General features: G+C 35.7%; 2 protein-coding genes across 2 annotated transcripts; one reads left to right on the forward strand and one right to left on the reverse strand.

Annotated features, from left to right (window-relative positions):
* The first annotated feature begins 5,353 nt into the window (after window positions 1-5,353).
* LOC123211212 (probable disease resistance protein At5g63020) lies at window positions 5,354-8,654 on the forward strand. Its single transcript, XM_044629798.1, has 2 exons — window positions 5,354-6,891; window positions 6,973-8,654. Exons 1-2 carry the CDS (start codon window positions 5,577-5,579, stop codon window positions 8,505-8,507), a joined length of 2,850 nt encoding a protein of 949 aa, XP_044485733.1. The 5' UTR covers window positions 5,354-5,576; the 3' UTR covers window positions 8,508-8,654.
* Window positions 8,655-9,333: 679 nt separating this feature from the next.
* LOC123212142 lies at window positions 9,334-14,859 on the reverse strand. Its single transcript, XM_044631202.1, has 7 exons — window positions 14,169-14,859; window positions 13,072-13,379; window positions 12,151-12,879; window positions 11,623-11,748; window positions 10,791-10,994; window positions 9,881-10,081; window positions 9,334-9,709 (listed from the first exon to the last, which is right to left on the reverse strand). The coding sequence occupies exons 1-7, from the start codon at window positions 14,434-14,436 to the stop codon at window positions 9,587-9,589; spliced, it is 1,959 nt and encodes a 652-aa protein (XP_044487137.1). The 5' UTR covers window positions 14,437-14,859; the 3' UTR covers window positions 9,334-9,586.
* Window positions 14,860-15,093: the final 234 nt, after the last annotated feature.

Genomic DNA, 15,093 nt, shown 5'->3' on the forward strand with positions numbered 1-15,093 from the left:
TGTTCAACTTGCTGCAACTTTCAAAAAATGATAAAAAAATCAATAGATATAGACCTTTATTTAAAATAATAATGTACTGCAATTGGTACTTCTGAAACATGTAAATTTTAATTACCCCCGTCACGCTCTTCCTCTGTTTTGATTGAAATTCCAAGGAACATGGTAATCTCTTTAGCATTCCATCTCATGTTAAGCGATTTTCGCCTGTTGCTTAGCTTGCACTGCTAAAAGGGAAGTGTCTATAACTGATCTCGAAGAAAATCTTGATGCCCTGAAGATTGAATTGCAAAAACTAACTGAAGCAAATGATATAATGACGAAGGTAAAAATTGCTGAACAATAACAAATGAAACTAATGGTGCAAGTGGAAGGTGGCTTCAAGGGTGCAAGCTGAAGTTTGCTTGGCTGCTGATCACATGGTCTCCAAAAATTCAGAACTTGTGTCCTTGAGGCTTCGGTTCCAAAAATTTTAGCAACAAGTTAAAGAAAAAAAGTGCTAAAAAGGAGGTTGTGATCACTTTCAGGAGTGAAGGAAATTTCAAAGACTTGGCTGAGAACATGCCAGAAGATCCAGTGGGTTGCAATGAACATTCGACAAGAGTTTGGAACTGTATTCCAGGGGTATTTGGCAAGACTACCATATTGAAACAAATCAACAACAATTTCTGCTGCCAACCGCAAGATTTAAAATTTGTGATATGCTTTATGGTTAAGAAGCTGCAACTTGAAAAGATTCAGGAGGGCATTGGGAAAAAGAAAGGATTTTCCAGCTAATCATGGAAGAATAGAAGTCCTGAAGATGAAGCTCAGGACATTTTAAGATTTTGAGGAGAATGAAGTTTGTATTATTGTTAGATGACTTATGGATTCCGACTTTCTCAAGAAAATATTCTAAACAGTTCTGTAGTGTTCCCACCACCCCTTTTTTCTAATATCACCTATTTTGAATATTAGTTCCCAAAATTACAAACAAGACCCCTCAACATTGATACAATGACACAAAGGCTCTTACAAACAAAACGCCTATATCAGTCCCTTTTCCAGACTCAACTATTGGATCCAAAGTCATTTTCACAGTTCCTTTTTGAGGTTTGTGGGGCAATGAGAACTTGGCAATTTAGAGTTGAGTGCGTAGGAGAAGAGGAAACTTGGCAATTATTTCTATAAAATCTCCAAAAAGAATTTTTGACAAGCATCCTGATATTCCTGGGTTAGTGAAAACTGTGGCCAAAGAATGTGGTGGTCTGCAGTTTGTAAGAATACTCCTGGGGAGTGGAATGATGCAATTCAAGTATCAAGAAAACCAGCTTAAGAATTTTCAGGTGTGGATAAGGTTTTTCTATGTAATTATGAGAGTTTGTTTAATGACAAAATTAGATCTTGTTTCCTGTATTGTTGAATATTTCCCTAATGTTATGATATTTCCATAAAGGACTTGATAGATTGTTGGATTAGGGAGGCACTCGTGATGAATATGACAGAAGGTACACTGTCATTGGTGATCTTTTTTGTGGGTGTTTATTGGAAGAAGTTGAATAAGTCTAAAAAATGCATGATGTGATTCGGGAAATGGCTTTTTGTATGTCAAATGAAACTGACAAGCAGAGAGATTTTTCAGTTCATGCAGGTGTTGAAATAAATGGAACACCGGGAATTGAAAAATGGGAAGGAGTAAGAAGGATGTCATAGATGAAAGATAAGTTTGAGGGATCTGTCTGAGAGTCCTATGCCCTTTTCTTCTAACCTTGTTTCTTAATTCAAATTGCTTGAAGATGACCTCTAATGATTTTCTTTCCAACTCATGCCTTCTCTGAGAATCTTAAATCTATCCTATAATCGCTCTCTGATTGAACTGCCATCACGAAATTCGAAATTGGTTTCGCTGCAACATCTTGATCTATCATTTACTACCATACAGGAGTTGCCAAGGGAGTTAGAAGCCTAGGGAAATCTTAAATGTCTGAACTTGAAGAGTAATTTAATCTCCATATCCACAGCAATTGTTTATCTATTGAGAACGTTCGGCTGTGGACTTTGCAGTTGAGGCAAAAGATAGCATTTTGTTTGGCGGTAGGGGATTATTCTTGGAGAAATTGTAAATGTTTAAAACATTTAAATGTTTTGAGCATCAGCTTAACCAACTCCACTGCTTTTCAAAGCCGTTTGAGTTTCAGAGTTCAATTCATTCCTTACGTTTGTACCACTTTGTCCACTCAGAATCACTCAAATTTCTGCCGTTAGCATATATGAATCATCTTGGTACGGTTGTTTTAATTTGAAAGAGATAAAGATCAAGCTTGAAGACAAGAAATACTGACAATTTAATGGTTTCCGCAGCTTGCATGAAGTTTGCATGAATTACTGCTCCTATTTAAGAGATGAAACAAGGGTTATCCATGCTCCCAACCTCAAGAATATTGACGTACCAGAATGTGATGCTATTGAATAGACCATCAGTGTTGAAAAATTGAGTGACAATCTGAATCCTCTTGAACAACTTCAATATCTGGAATTTTAACATCTACCAGTTTGACGACTATTTACTCCAATGCCCTGCCCTTCCAGCATCCGTAGGAAATGTCAATCTAAATTCTTTCCTGTTTACCGTACAAGTTCTGGTGTGTAATTTGACTTCAAAAGTTAGCCACTGTTATCCAAATTTCTGTTGCCACTTGTTTTGTCATCCATTTCCACTGCTGTCTATTTGGAGTAACCATGCATCAGTGCGGATTGCTGTTCTGGTACTTATCAGTTGTTTTGATCTAACTTCAAAATATTGGCTTGTCAAATATAGGCACCCAGAAACAACAAATATAGTGCACTTTTTTTTTTTTTTAAACCGTAGAATACTAGAATTCACTCTGTTTATCTCCATTAATTTTTTTCAAGAAGCTGCACAATATCATGTCTAACCCTATGCGACATCAATTGATTAGACCAAGAAAGTCACTAGCATAGCAGAAAATCTACTTGGAATTATATTATAACGTATGCAAGAAGTCATCACTTGATTAAAATGTTAAATTTTTAGACGTTCTAAGAAAGATGTGTGAAATTTTTCTCACAACAATTGGTTTTATCTTCTTGATTTTGGAGCTCCAACAAGTTACGAAGTCGCATTTAATCTCTATGCCTTCCCTACGTTGAGAATTCAAAGCCAATTAATTTTTTGTCTTTAACAAATGTGAAGCATCTGGACTCACTTAGCATTTGGAACTGAGATATTTGGAAGAGGTGAAGATTGATTATGCTGGGTAAATGCGGAAGGTTCTGCAAACTGACCCCAAGGGTTAGTTTAAGTAGTTAAGCGAAATGAACTCTTATAAAAGGTCAGAGTTTGATTATCATGACCTCATTTTCATGTGAAAAATTTAGACTGATTAACTTAAAATCAAAAATTAAGATGATATAATAAAAGAAAACCTGAATTACTTACTATAGTAATTATATGTTAAGTCATCATGCTCTATATATAACTATTTGACGAAATTGGACAGAATTCCCGGGCTTTAAAAAAAAAAGGGTTATGCAAACTCGCAATTTTCACATACTTCAAGCGGTGCATATAGACTATAGCTTAAGATTGGGGGATTTGACATGGCTTGTTCTTTCTCCAAGCCTCATGGTCATCAAGTTATCAGCCTGTACAAAGATGGAAGAAAGTATTCAGCGTTGAAATATTGGAAGAAGTTCTCTCAGATTTCCCCTAGATTATGGGAAATCTAAGGGAAATGAAAGTGTGTTAGGCCTCCAATCTTGCACGTAGACAAAAGGAAAAGCAAAGGAATTAAACACAGAGAGAACTCAAGCACATTATCAGGAGAAAACAACAAGCAATCAGGAGGCAATTCGGAAGACAGCATCGAAACGAAATCAGGACAGACAACGACAGTTGAAATCAAGGCATTCTATTATTCTGCAGACTCATTAGAACTTGGTACATCAAACACAATCCACAATGACAAATAACATCTTAAAGAAAATATTATTTTTAACACAGTTACTCCATTTGTACATATACTTTATAATCATCAAAATTTCAATTTCTTCTACGAGAATCGTATGCATCCGACTATTGGCACAGCTACGAATCTTGCAATGGTTAGTGAGTGACCTCTAAGTAATAAAGCCAATTCTGGAAATTCAAAAGCTAACAAAAGGGAAAAAAAATCTCTCTTTCGGCTGAATAATCATTTGAAGAATCTGTGACATAGCAAGTGTTACTATTTTAATTTGGAATGGCAAACATCTATAATGACACTTAATGTTAATTAATGAGTTAACGGAGCTGGATTCTTGTAATTAATTATACTTTTAATCCTGGGTTTGCAATCAATTGTCATGTTGGCCGAATGATTAACAATATAACTGGGTAAACAAATAGTCAAATTTGTCTGTATCCAAAAGGCTTGCTAGCATTATAAGAGAACGCATGTATCAAGTCTTAATTAAATCAAAGGTTAAGTCAAAAAAGCAGATTTAATTAAAGGAGCTTAAAAATAAAGTTACTTTAAATTTGATTGCTGTTTTATGCTAGCATGATAAGATCCATGTAAACTAAAGATACAACATGATCTAATATGAGCTTTTATGAGATGCTTATTTTTAGAACTCCGATTGGGCAGTGGCTATTGTTTTTATAATACTTTTAGACAAATCTCATATTAGTAAAATACGAAAAAGATATTGAGTTTTGTGAGTTCTTTAAATTGTTAAGACGTGTTTTAGTTTATAAAACTATGATAGATTATTAATCTAAAGTAAACAAACAATATTTTCTCAGTGTTCTAATAAATACATTTACCCATCTCACACTTAACATGAAGACATATATCTCCCTTGAATTTGAGAAATGAAAGAATTTTTTTTATTATATTATTATTCAGTTAATACTTGAACAATCAATATTAAAATGAGGATATTATAATTTTAAACATAAAATCATTCCAATCAACAAATTATGTAAACAGTAGTTAAATGCAGGGGAGATGAATCCATAGACAGAAACCAGGTAGTAGATCGATAAAGTCTTTCTCTCTAACTTATTTAATCTCTTCTTTTCAGAAATGGAAACATACTGCTCTACAACTGTTGAGAATTGAGAATGTTTTCGCCTGTCAATCATGCAGTCAGAAGCTAGCATTTTATTTGATTGGCATTGGATTCTTGTTAAAGAATTTTTCCTGTGAAACGCTTAATATTGTTTTGAGCAATTCCCATGCTTGCTCTGAAGCATTATGAACCAATTAGATTTTCAAATTTTCTAAGACAATCAGTGGAATATTATTATTTAATTCTACAATCGGGAGTGGGACAGATCCATAAATGATTCTCTGTCACATCCATGGCCAATTTCCTCTTGTTTCCTGTTTCAGTAACCATAATTCAAGTCAAAAATGAAGGCCACTGGCCAGCTATTTTGCAATTCAATTGAACAAAAAGCAAGCAGTTATGTTACACAATGTGCATAAATTCCAGTCCTGAAGGCATCCTCTTCCTCAGATGAGAGTTTCTATCTCAATATTCTCACCAGCCTTCTTCCTCTTTTAGTTGAAATCGTGATAAAAAATATATATATGGGTTTAAACTGCTGCTCATTCTCAATCTCAGCCGTCTCATGTCGTTCGAGTTTCTGTATCTCATGTCGTTCGAGTTCCTGTATCTCATGTCGTTCATGTCGTTCGAGTTCCTGTATCTCATGTCGTTCATGTCGTTCGAGTTTCTGTATCTCATGTCGTTCGAGTTCCTGTATCTCATGTCGTTCATGTCGTTCGAGTTTCTGTATCTCATGTCGTTCGAGTTTCTGTAAATTTATTCGTCAAAAGTGCATTGTTCGAAAGAGGCCATGTCTATGTAAGCTCCAAGATAATCTTGTTGCCCTGGAGAAGACAAACCAAAAATTAATTGAACGAAGACACCATGTGATGAAGAGTGTCATCAATGCTGAACAGCAACAAATGAAACGGCTTGACGCTGTGCACGCCTGGCTTTTACGGGTTGATGATGTCGAAACTCGAGTCAAAAAACTGCTAAGAGAAAGATCTCAACAAGTTCACAAATTATGTCTTGGAGGCTTCTGTCCCTGGAACTGCTGGTCAGGCTGCAAATTTGGAAAACAAGTGGATAAATTGCTTCAAGATGTCGTTGCATTAACCAATGAAGGAGATTTTAAAGAGGTTGCTGAAAAGATGCCAGAGTCTAAAGTGGGCTTGCAATCAATGGTTGATAAAGTTTGGAGCTGCCTTCAGGAAGAACAAGTCGGGACTATAGGCCTATATGGTCCTGGAGGAGTCGGCAAAACAACTTTGTTAATTGAAATTGCAAACAAATTCCTCCGTAGACGGACTGATTTCAATGTTGTAATTTGGGTGGAAGGGTCGAAAAACTTGCAAGTTGGAAAGATTCAGGAATATATCAGAAAAAGGATGGGTTTGTCTGACAGATCATGGAAGAATAAAAATGTTACAGAAAAAGCTACTGATATTTTCAAAGCTTTAAACGGGAAGAAGTTTGCATTATTAATTGATGATTTATGGGAGCAAGTTGATTTACGAGAGGTGGGTGTTCCTCTTCCAAGTCCTGGAAATGCTTCCAAGTTGATTTTCACAGCTCGAGAAATGAAAATTTGTAGCCTCATGGAAGCTCACCAGACATTTAAGGTGGAGTGTTTGAGTGACCAGGAAGCTTGGGAACTATTTCAGAGTAAAGTCGGAAAAGAAACTCTGGATAGTCATTCTGATGTTCCTCAACTAGCCAGAAAAGTAGCTGAAGAATGTGGTGGTTTGCCTCTTGCACTGATTACCATTGGTCGAGCTATGGCTTCCAAAAAGGAACCTAAAGACTGGAAGTATGCAATTCAAGTTCTCAGAAGATCAAATTCTGAATTTCCAGGTAATTAAATATCTCTTGCCATCTTGAAGATAATTTTGAACTTATCCAATCTAACATCAAATCCTGGATTCATGGCTGCAGGTATGGAGAAGATCTATACTCGTGTGAAGTTCAGTTATGATAGCTTGCCTAATGACATGATTAAATCCTGTCTCTTATACTGTAGTTTATTTCCGGAAGATTATGGTATTTTGAAAAGAGACTTGATCAATTATTGGATTGGCGAGGGATTTGTGAATGAATCTAACAGAGATGAATCACTAAACAAAGGTTATTATATCATAGGCTTTCTTCTTCACACATGTTTGTTACAAGAAGAAAAAGAAGATAGCTCTCGTGTGAAAATACATGATGTGGTTAGCGATATGAGTTTGCGGATAGCCTGTGAACTTGAGAAGGAGAAGGAAAATTTTTTGGTCCATGCAGGAGCTGGATTATCCAGTATTCCAGATATCAGCAAATGGGAAGATATGACAAGAATTTCCTACATGAATAATCAAATCACAGCTACTCCTGGTGGTAATCCGAAATGCCCTCATCTCGAAACTTTGTTTCTTAACAATAATTCCATTTTGATGTTGAACAATTTCCTTTTCGTAGATAAGCCTAATCTCAGAGTTCTAAATTTGTCATATAATCATTCCTTGAAAAGATTACCTGAGAAATGTTTTTCGAATTTATTTATTTTGCAACATCTTGATCTCTCAGCGACGGGCATAGAAATTTTACCAGAGGATTTGAAAGCTTTGGTAAATCTTAAATACCTGAACTTAGACCGTACATATTTTCTCCGGAAAATCCCTCGAGAAACTTTCTCTTGCCTTTTGATGTTGCAAGTGTTGAGATTGTTCAAATGTGGTTATTTATGTGAAGCACAGGAAGACAGCATTCTATTTGGTGGTGGTGAATCTTTGGTGGAGGAAATGTCGAGATTGAAAGATTTGTATGAACTGAGCATCACTTTAAAAAGTTTCCATGCTCTCCAGAAATTTCTGAGCTCCAATGAGTTGCAGAAATGCACTGAATCTCTATGTCTTCAGGATTTAGACGATTCATCCGAATCTCTCAATGTATCATCTTTGGTACAGATAGAGCATCTTGAAACGCTTCATATTTTGAAGTGTAAACATCTGGAAGAGATGACGATTGATGTTACAGGCGAAGTTCAAAATCTCCGAGAAACTCATGTCCAGAGTCTTCATGTGGTGAAGATAAAATTTTGCCAAAAACTGAAGGACTTGACATGGCTGATTCTTGCTCCTAACCTGAAGATTGTTTCGGTATCAAACTGCTTTGATATGGAAGAAGTAATCAGTGTTGAGAAATCGAGTCAAGTGTCAGGGATGATCGAAAACCTGAACGTTTTTGAAAATCTGGAAAGTCTTCGATTAAAAAATCTACCAAATTTGAAGAGCATCTATATGAATTCCTTGCCTTTCCCGCGTATGAAGGAAATGATTGTGCTTGGCTGTCCAAATGTTAAGAAGCTTCCACTCGATTCCAACAGTGGAAAGGCGCGAAAAATTGTGATAAAGGGAGAGGAAGAGTGGTGGAAAGAGCTGCAGTGGGATCGAGCCATTGAAGATGCTTTTCTTTCATGTTTCATATCTCATTGATGATGAAATTTCAGAAAGATTTCTCGTTGTTATTGGTTTTTTTTTTTTTTCCTCCTGGTGTGTTATGTTTTGTAAAAGGGACAGCGGATGTTATCTGTTCCTGTCTTTTGTTAATGGCGTATCAATTTTGGATCCTTGGTTCTAAAATTTTGTCCAAAATAACATTCTCGCATGCTATGTGTCTTGTCGCACGTCTCGATGCCGACTGCCCAGTAGAATTGTCAATTAAAATATTAGATTGGAGAAAGAAAATTTAGAATATAATATGTACTTGCTTTCAAAGCTAAATTACCTTCTAAAGGTTGGTTCAATAGGAACATTGTAACTCTGTTACCAAAGTTGATCTATTGGTGTAGGGAAACAGCAGTGTTCTGCATTATTCATTAAAGGACTAAAACGGTCACCTACCCTATTGCTATGAGTAAGCTATCCTATACTGGAATTTCTAAACCTACGAGCAATGTTTTTTGAACTAGAATTGACAGTGAAAAAGGTGGTCTAATCTAACAAACAGCCAAACTGTTTGTTTGATCCATAATCAAATCAATTAACTATTTATATTACATGTCTTTTAAATTATATTAAAGTTTTCTAATTATTTTTAATTATATAAATGATGATTAATGAATATTAAAATGCTTTATGCTTTTTTTTTAATATGATTAATAAATATAAAAGAGTTGAGACGAGTAGAGAGATCTAAGAAAATTGATATCTTAGAGTTTATAATTTCATAAGATTTTAAATAATTTTCTTTTAAAGTGATGTTATAATTTGAATTTGTTAATTGGCAACGCCCTCAAAAGTGGAAAAATGGCAATACTAGTTCAAACAAGCATTAAATAAACCTTTACTTTGCGAATGGAGGAAAAAAAAAAAACATACAGGTGAATGAGCTATATAACCCCGTAGAAAGTTAGGGTACGGGGTAGGGCTCCGAACTACACATCAAAAATACCCCAAAGCAGAGATGATGTTATTTTCTCTCCCTTGGGTTAAATTGCTTGGGAAAAAAACGGGGAAAAAGAAGAAGAAGAAACCTACAACAGATACAAACCTATTTTTAAAGCTAAAGTAACCTATTTGTTTTGCAAGTCTGCTGTAAATAAGAGTCTACTTATAAAGGGTACTATAGCTGCAAGTAAAGCCTTGGGGCACTCCTCGTGTGGAAGATGACCACATCCCGATATGGCAACCAGCCTCTGCAATGCAATGAACCACAGCAACATAAGATTCAATCATTACAATGGAAATTCACATTAATGGCCGTTTTAATTTATCTCAATCAGTAACGCAATTATTTACACAGTTTGATCAGATCCAAGAGAAGCGTAATACAAAAATGAAAACAGAGGAAAGAAAGAGGTCCTCACAGAATTTACAAGTTGTGAAGCCATAGCTTGAGAAGAATTTAAGGGCACCAAGGCATCTTCAGCACCAGAAATAACCAAAACTGGCAAGTCTTTGACTGCTTTCATCAATGACGCTGCATTTTGTGGGGAAAGAACAGTCTCATATGACAGTCTACCTATCTCATAAAGTGCTTCATCCCAACCTTCTACACAAAGTGGGGCCTGATTGAATTTATGAACAGAATACAGATGAAGTGATTAGCATGTTGGAATTTTGAGCCACTGACAAGAAAATTCAAATGTTCCATTCTCAAACAAAATTCTCATTAAACTGACCGAACAAACAGTATGAAAGTAAGGAGAGACAAGTGTCCTGTACTTGACAACCGTATAAATAGATTGAACAAAGGAAACATGCCAGTTCCAAATTTAATATCGTTCTTAGAATCATACAATTATAAGGTTTAGTTCATCATTAATAGCTTGTATAGTGTTGGCTGCAGTCTAGATAAGAACTTCATTGCAAAAACCTTACTCCATATAGAAGTTATTCATGCTGCCAAATGGTGAAAACTTAGACAATTAATGTTTACTGAAGGAAGGTCCGAAAGGCTGATTTTAATTATCATTTAAAATATGGACAGAAAGAACATATGAAATGAAAGTAGAAATTAATTTTTAAAAAAAAATGAAATGCTAAACCACACAGTTCTTCCAACCAAAAATTGTCATTTGTTATCAATGAAAGAAATTACAGTAAGATCATGGAAAAGTTTGTACCCCCTCCCTAACAGGATCAGGGTATCTTAAAGAGCTAGGCTTTGAGATATGACTAAGGAGTTCCTCTAAGGTGAGCCAAGGATCTGATAACATCAAAAAGAAAATTTGATATGCAACAGTAAATTTGAACTCAAAATAGTTTCAAATATACCTTATAGAGGCTTAACACTTCTGTTGTTAACTTGGTGGCATCATACCATGCACGCCTATTCACCACTTGAGTAATTTCTGTTCGCAGTAAAGGCCGAATCAAGTGCTTCTTTGCAAGTGCAGTGCGCATGAGTATCCTTGCAAAGCCTGGAACCACATCTCTGGACAAGCTGGCATTTAGCAAAACCACCCCTACAATTGCAACCTGAATGAAGTAAAATAAATTAGAAAAAAAAAAAGGGGGAATAACAAAATTCTTGCAAAATGAAGTGATATTTTATTGTGAGTCTTAACCATTCCTAAAAGTTCAGAGTCAAGAGTTAAATTAATTATCAAAAACCAGAGTTCAAAGTGCAGGCTTGTAAAGTGGATGAAAGTACCAATCATATGTGATCAAACATATTTTGAAAGAACACTGAATATCTGTGATTACAACCGTGAATACTTATTACAGGTAACTAAACAGCCTTTTAGTCTCTCTAAGCACCCTATGGATATGTTCTGCAGTGTGCCAAATGCAGAAGAAGCATCATGAAATTAAGGCCATCAACAGCCCTGAGGACACAAGAAATAATATTTAAATGGAAAAAAGAGCATGAGATCAAACAATGGAGATTAACAGCAGAAGCAATATTTTGAATCTATAAATTAAATCAATTCTTGTTCTTAATTACACCAGAACATTCACTCAACATGCATAATTTTTCCCCATATATTTTTATTCAAATTTTCCTCTCTATATATAAATTAAATTAAATGAGGTTGAGTTAAGCTATGTAACATCATTCAAGTGCCAGACACTGTGTCATTGGAAGTAAAAAAACTAAACTTACATTGAACGAATTTGATACTTGGACTCTTTGTGCAGCTTTTAATGAAAGCAAACCCCCATCGTCATGGCCAACAAGCACCACAGAAGAAAACCCCATCTCACAGCAGAAAGAAAGAAGCAAGTCAACCTGAAAATTATTGAAAGAATGGCATTCAGATTTAATTATGTGCTTAGTCCATATGATAATGAAGAACAAAAATACAAAAGCTTTAAAGGAAGAAATCAGGTCATAGGATCCACAAAATGCCAGGTACCATATAATAATGAAGAGCAATGAATAACAACATGAAGATCATAAAATGAGATACTAGATCTATCTATAAGGAGAACAATGTAACATGCAGAGAGCTATTCTACAATAATTGGAGGTGTATTATCTTTCATTCCTCCCCTCTCCTCCCACTTCATATTTATCTTTACTGTCAGAACAAAATTTTTAGAGGACCTCTAAATACATCTTTCCATCCTGAAAACTACAGCTTATAGAAAACAAACTGAAATAACATTAAAATCCACAAAAGAAAATTACCTGAGTTTCAAGCTTGTAAGGATTAGCCAATTCTTTTTCCTCCCAATCTTTTAGACGAGGCCTAGAAGTTAATCCCCAACCAGGCCGATCAAAAGCAGCAACTGCACAACCAATTTGCTGAGCCAGCACCCCCATGACATGCCTCCATGAAAATACTCCTCCTCCAAACCCATGTACTAAGATAATACCAACCTGACCATTCCCCTCCAAATCTTGCTCTAGAGACCCCAAATTTATTTCTTCCTGCACAATTGTATCATCTAGGCTGAGAACAGGTATATCTTCAGAAAGAAGAGAAGTTGTAGAACCATCCAACAAAGGAGCATAGAGAGAAGAACTATGAAATTGATTGCTGTAACTCCTATGAAGATGGTGGTGATATTGAGTTTTTGATAACACACTAAAGGCTTGCCTTTCAAGCTTTAACCTTCCCAGAGACATCTGAGGAGTGATACAACTTGAATTGGGTTCATGAAAAGTGGCTGATGATAAAGAACGAGGAGGTGAACTTGGCAAGCAGAGCTTGTAATGGACAATAAGGCCTTGGCATGTTAGAAATAAGCTGTCAATGTCAGCAAGTAATCTGACCAGACATTCCCCCTCATCACGAGCTGTTCCTAAATGCTTTCTCCTCATCTCACTATCACTCTTTGGGGCTTTCCCAGCAGAGGGAGTAGGAGATCTTGGAACCTTCTGGAAGCCAGAGAAAACATTTTTGCATGAAAGAACCTGAAATTTAACAGGAGTATAAGAACCACAGGCGAGAGATGTTTATGTATCGACTGTTTCAACCACATAATATCGGTTAAAAGACAACCAGTTACTTACAGAATTGAAGATTTACTATGACTACACAGGAAATTCACTTTTCTTGTAGACATACAGAATGATAAACAATGCTTGAAACTACCACAAACTTACTGCTTCTGGATCAACACGGTGGAACAGGAGCTTCCTTCGTGCTCTGCAACTTGTTCTATAAGCTACAACAGTATGACCGAGCGCAAAAACTGCAGACGAGAGAAACAAAACTGGCATTCCCCATGACTTCTTCAAATGGAGTATTTTCCTCGAGGGGGATGACGAAGCTTCCGCCACAAGCTGAAAATTTACGGTAAAAACGCATGCCTTTACTGAGAGAAGAAGAATTGAAACAAAAGAGCAGAGTGTCACAGTTCCAAGGTAAGGACCATGTGAGAGAGCAGGAGCATCACACATCGAATATACACCTGCAATAAAAAAACAATCAATAACCAAATAGATCGACTGTATATAATCAATTATCAATATAACCTACTCTGATTTGTATCTACAGTAATTTCATAATGGATTTCAATGAAGGAGAAGAGAATAAGTAAGGTCACCACATGCTTCATGTTTGTTTGATTTTTGGAATCAATAACTAAATTCAACTTAACTTCACTTATGAACATAAGTTCATTATTACTATTATTAGTTCCTGGCACCCATAAAGATTACTTCACTCAAATGTGCCAGGTAGGCGACCAATTATTTTTCTTTTTCCTCAGCAACTTTTCTATTCTCCATCCAAGCTTCCTCATCAATTAAACATAAAAGTTCAATATCTTAACACATATTTAAAAAATGAAGAACTATCATAGCAAACTTTTACTAAAATATTCAATTTCTTTTCCAAGGAAAAATGAACGGAGAAAAACAATAAACTTAAAAAAAAAAAATTATTTTCGGACTTTCCTACACTTTCTCGGCAACCAAACATAAAGTCAAAGACACGCTTTTAACTAAAACATAAATATGATAAAAGCTCAAAATAAGTATAAATATAGTTCAATCTCACAGTAACTAAATCCTTCATTTCCTTGTAGAAGACTCAGATTCTAATTTTTCCTCCAATTTCTCAGCAGAGAAATATGAAGTCAGTAACAAATAAATTTAAAAAAAAAAAATCAAACAAAGAGCTAAACATCCAGGAAAAATGAAATCAAAATGAGACTCATCGGTTAAATGATGATGACGATGATCATATTCATACATACATATAATGGTAAGGGATCTGACGATTGAAACGAGAGGAATATCCGTCAACGAGCTCTTGAAATCGTATCTAAGCAAATGTTCCTTGAATCCATAACAAGCCACACACGTGAAGCTCGAAATCAGAACGCACGGTACCAACACGTCACAGACCGCCACCAGAACTGGTAATGAAGATACCATCAGCGATGCCACCATCGCCACCATAAAGTACACCGTCCGAAAAATCCGCCGCAGTTTCTCCAACACCAGCCATCCTTTTGACGCCATCGCAACAAACAATATACTTATAAAATAAAACAGGATTATAAACCACAAACAAAAATAAAAAATCAATTCTCTCGTTTATGTTGGACTTGAAACCCTAGCAAATATGAATGCTAAATTTCGCTCTCGTGGCGGTTCATTGGCCATTTCTCGTACAATCTCCGGCGAGGAAGGGATATAACGGCAATTTTTTCTTGTTCGCTCAAAGGTGCCAGAAACGGATTTAAGAAGGCAAAGAAGCGACACCGTAGCTAGGGTTCGAAGACGATCAGTAGCGATAGGAAGAGAAGATTTTTCCGTTATGTCTTGAAATTTTGAATTTCTTTGTGTTTCTTCTCTTCTCTTCAATTGTCTTGTGTGTATGTTGTGTTACAAAGTTTTTATATTTTTCAAGTCTGTTTTATTGGTTTCTAAATTTTTAATTATAATTAAATTAGAGATAAAATCATCATTAACGAAGAATAATTTTTGTTTTTTAATATCTGACACCACTTGATTCCGGCCAGGAGCATATCTAGCAGCTTTTGCAGCATGGACGAAAATAACCCTGGACTTGGTGCAAAATGCGTATCACTTTTTTTTACTATTATGCCCTTGCTCCATTACCTTCTAGAATTATCTACATATGATGTTACAAACATAGTTTTAAAATCAGATCGG

Source organism: Mangifera indica, chromosome 3 (genome assembly GCF_011075055.1).
Source record: "Mangifera indica cultivar Alphonso chromosome 3, CATAS_Mindica_2.1, whole genome shotgun sequence".
In the NCBI taxonomy this organism is placed as follows: Eukaryota; Viridiplantae; Streptophyta; class Magnoliopsida; order Sapindales; family Anacardiaceae; genus Mangifera; species Mangifera indica.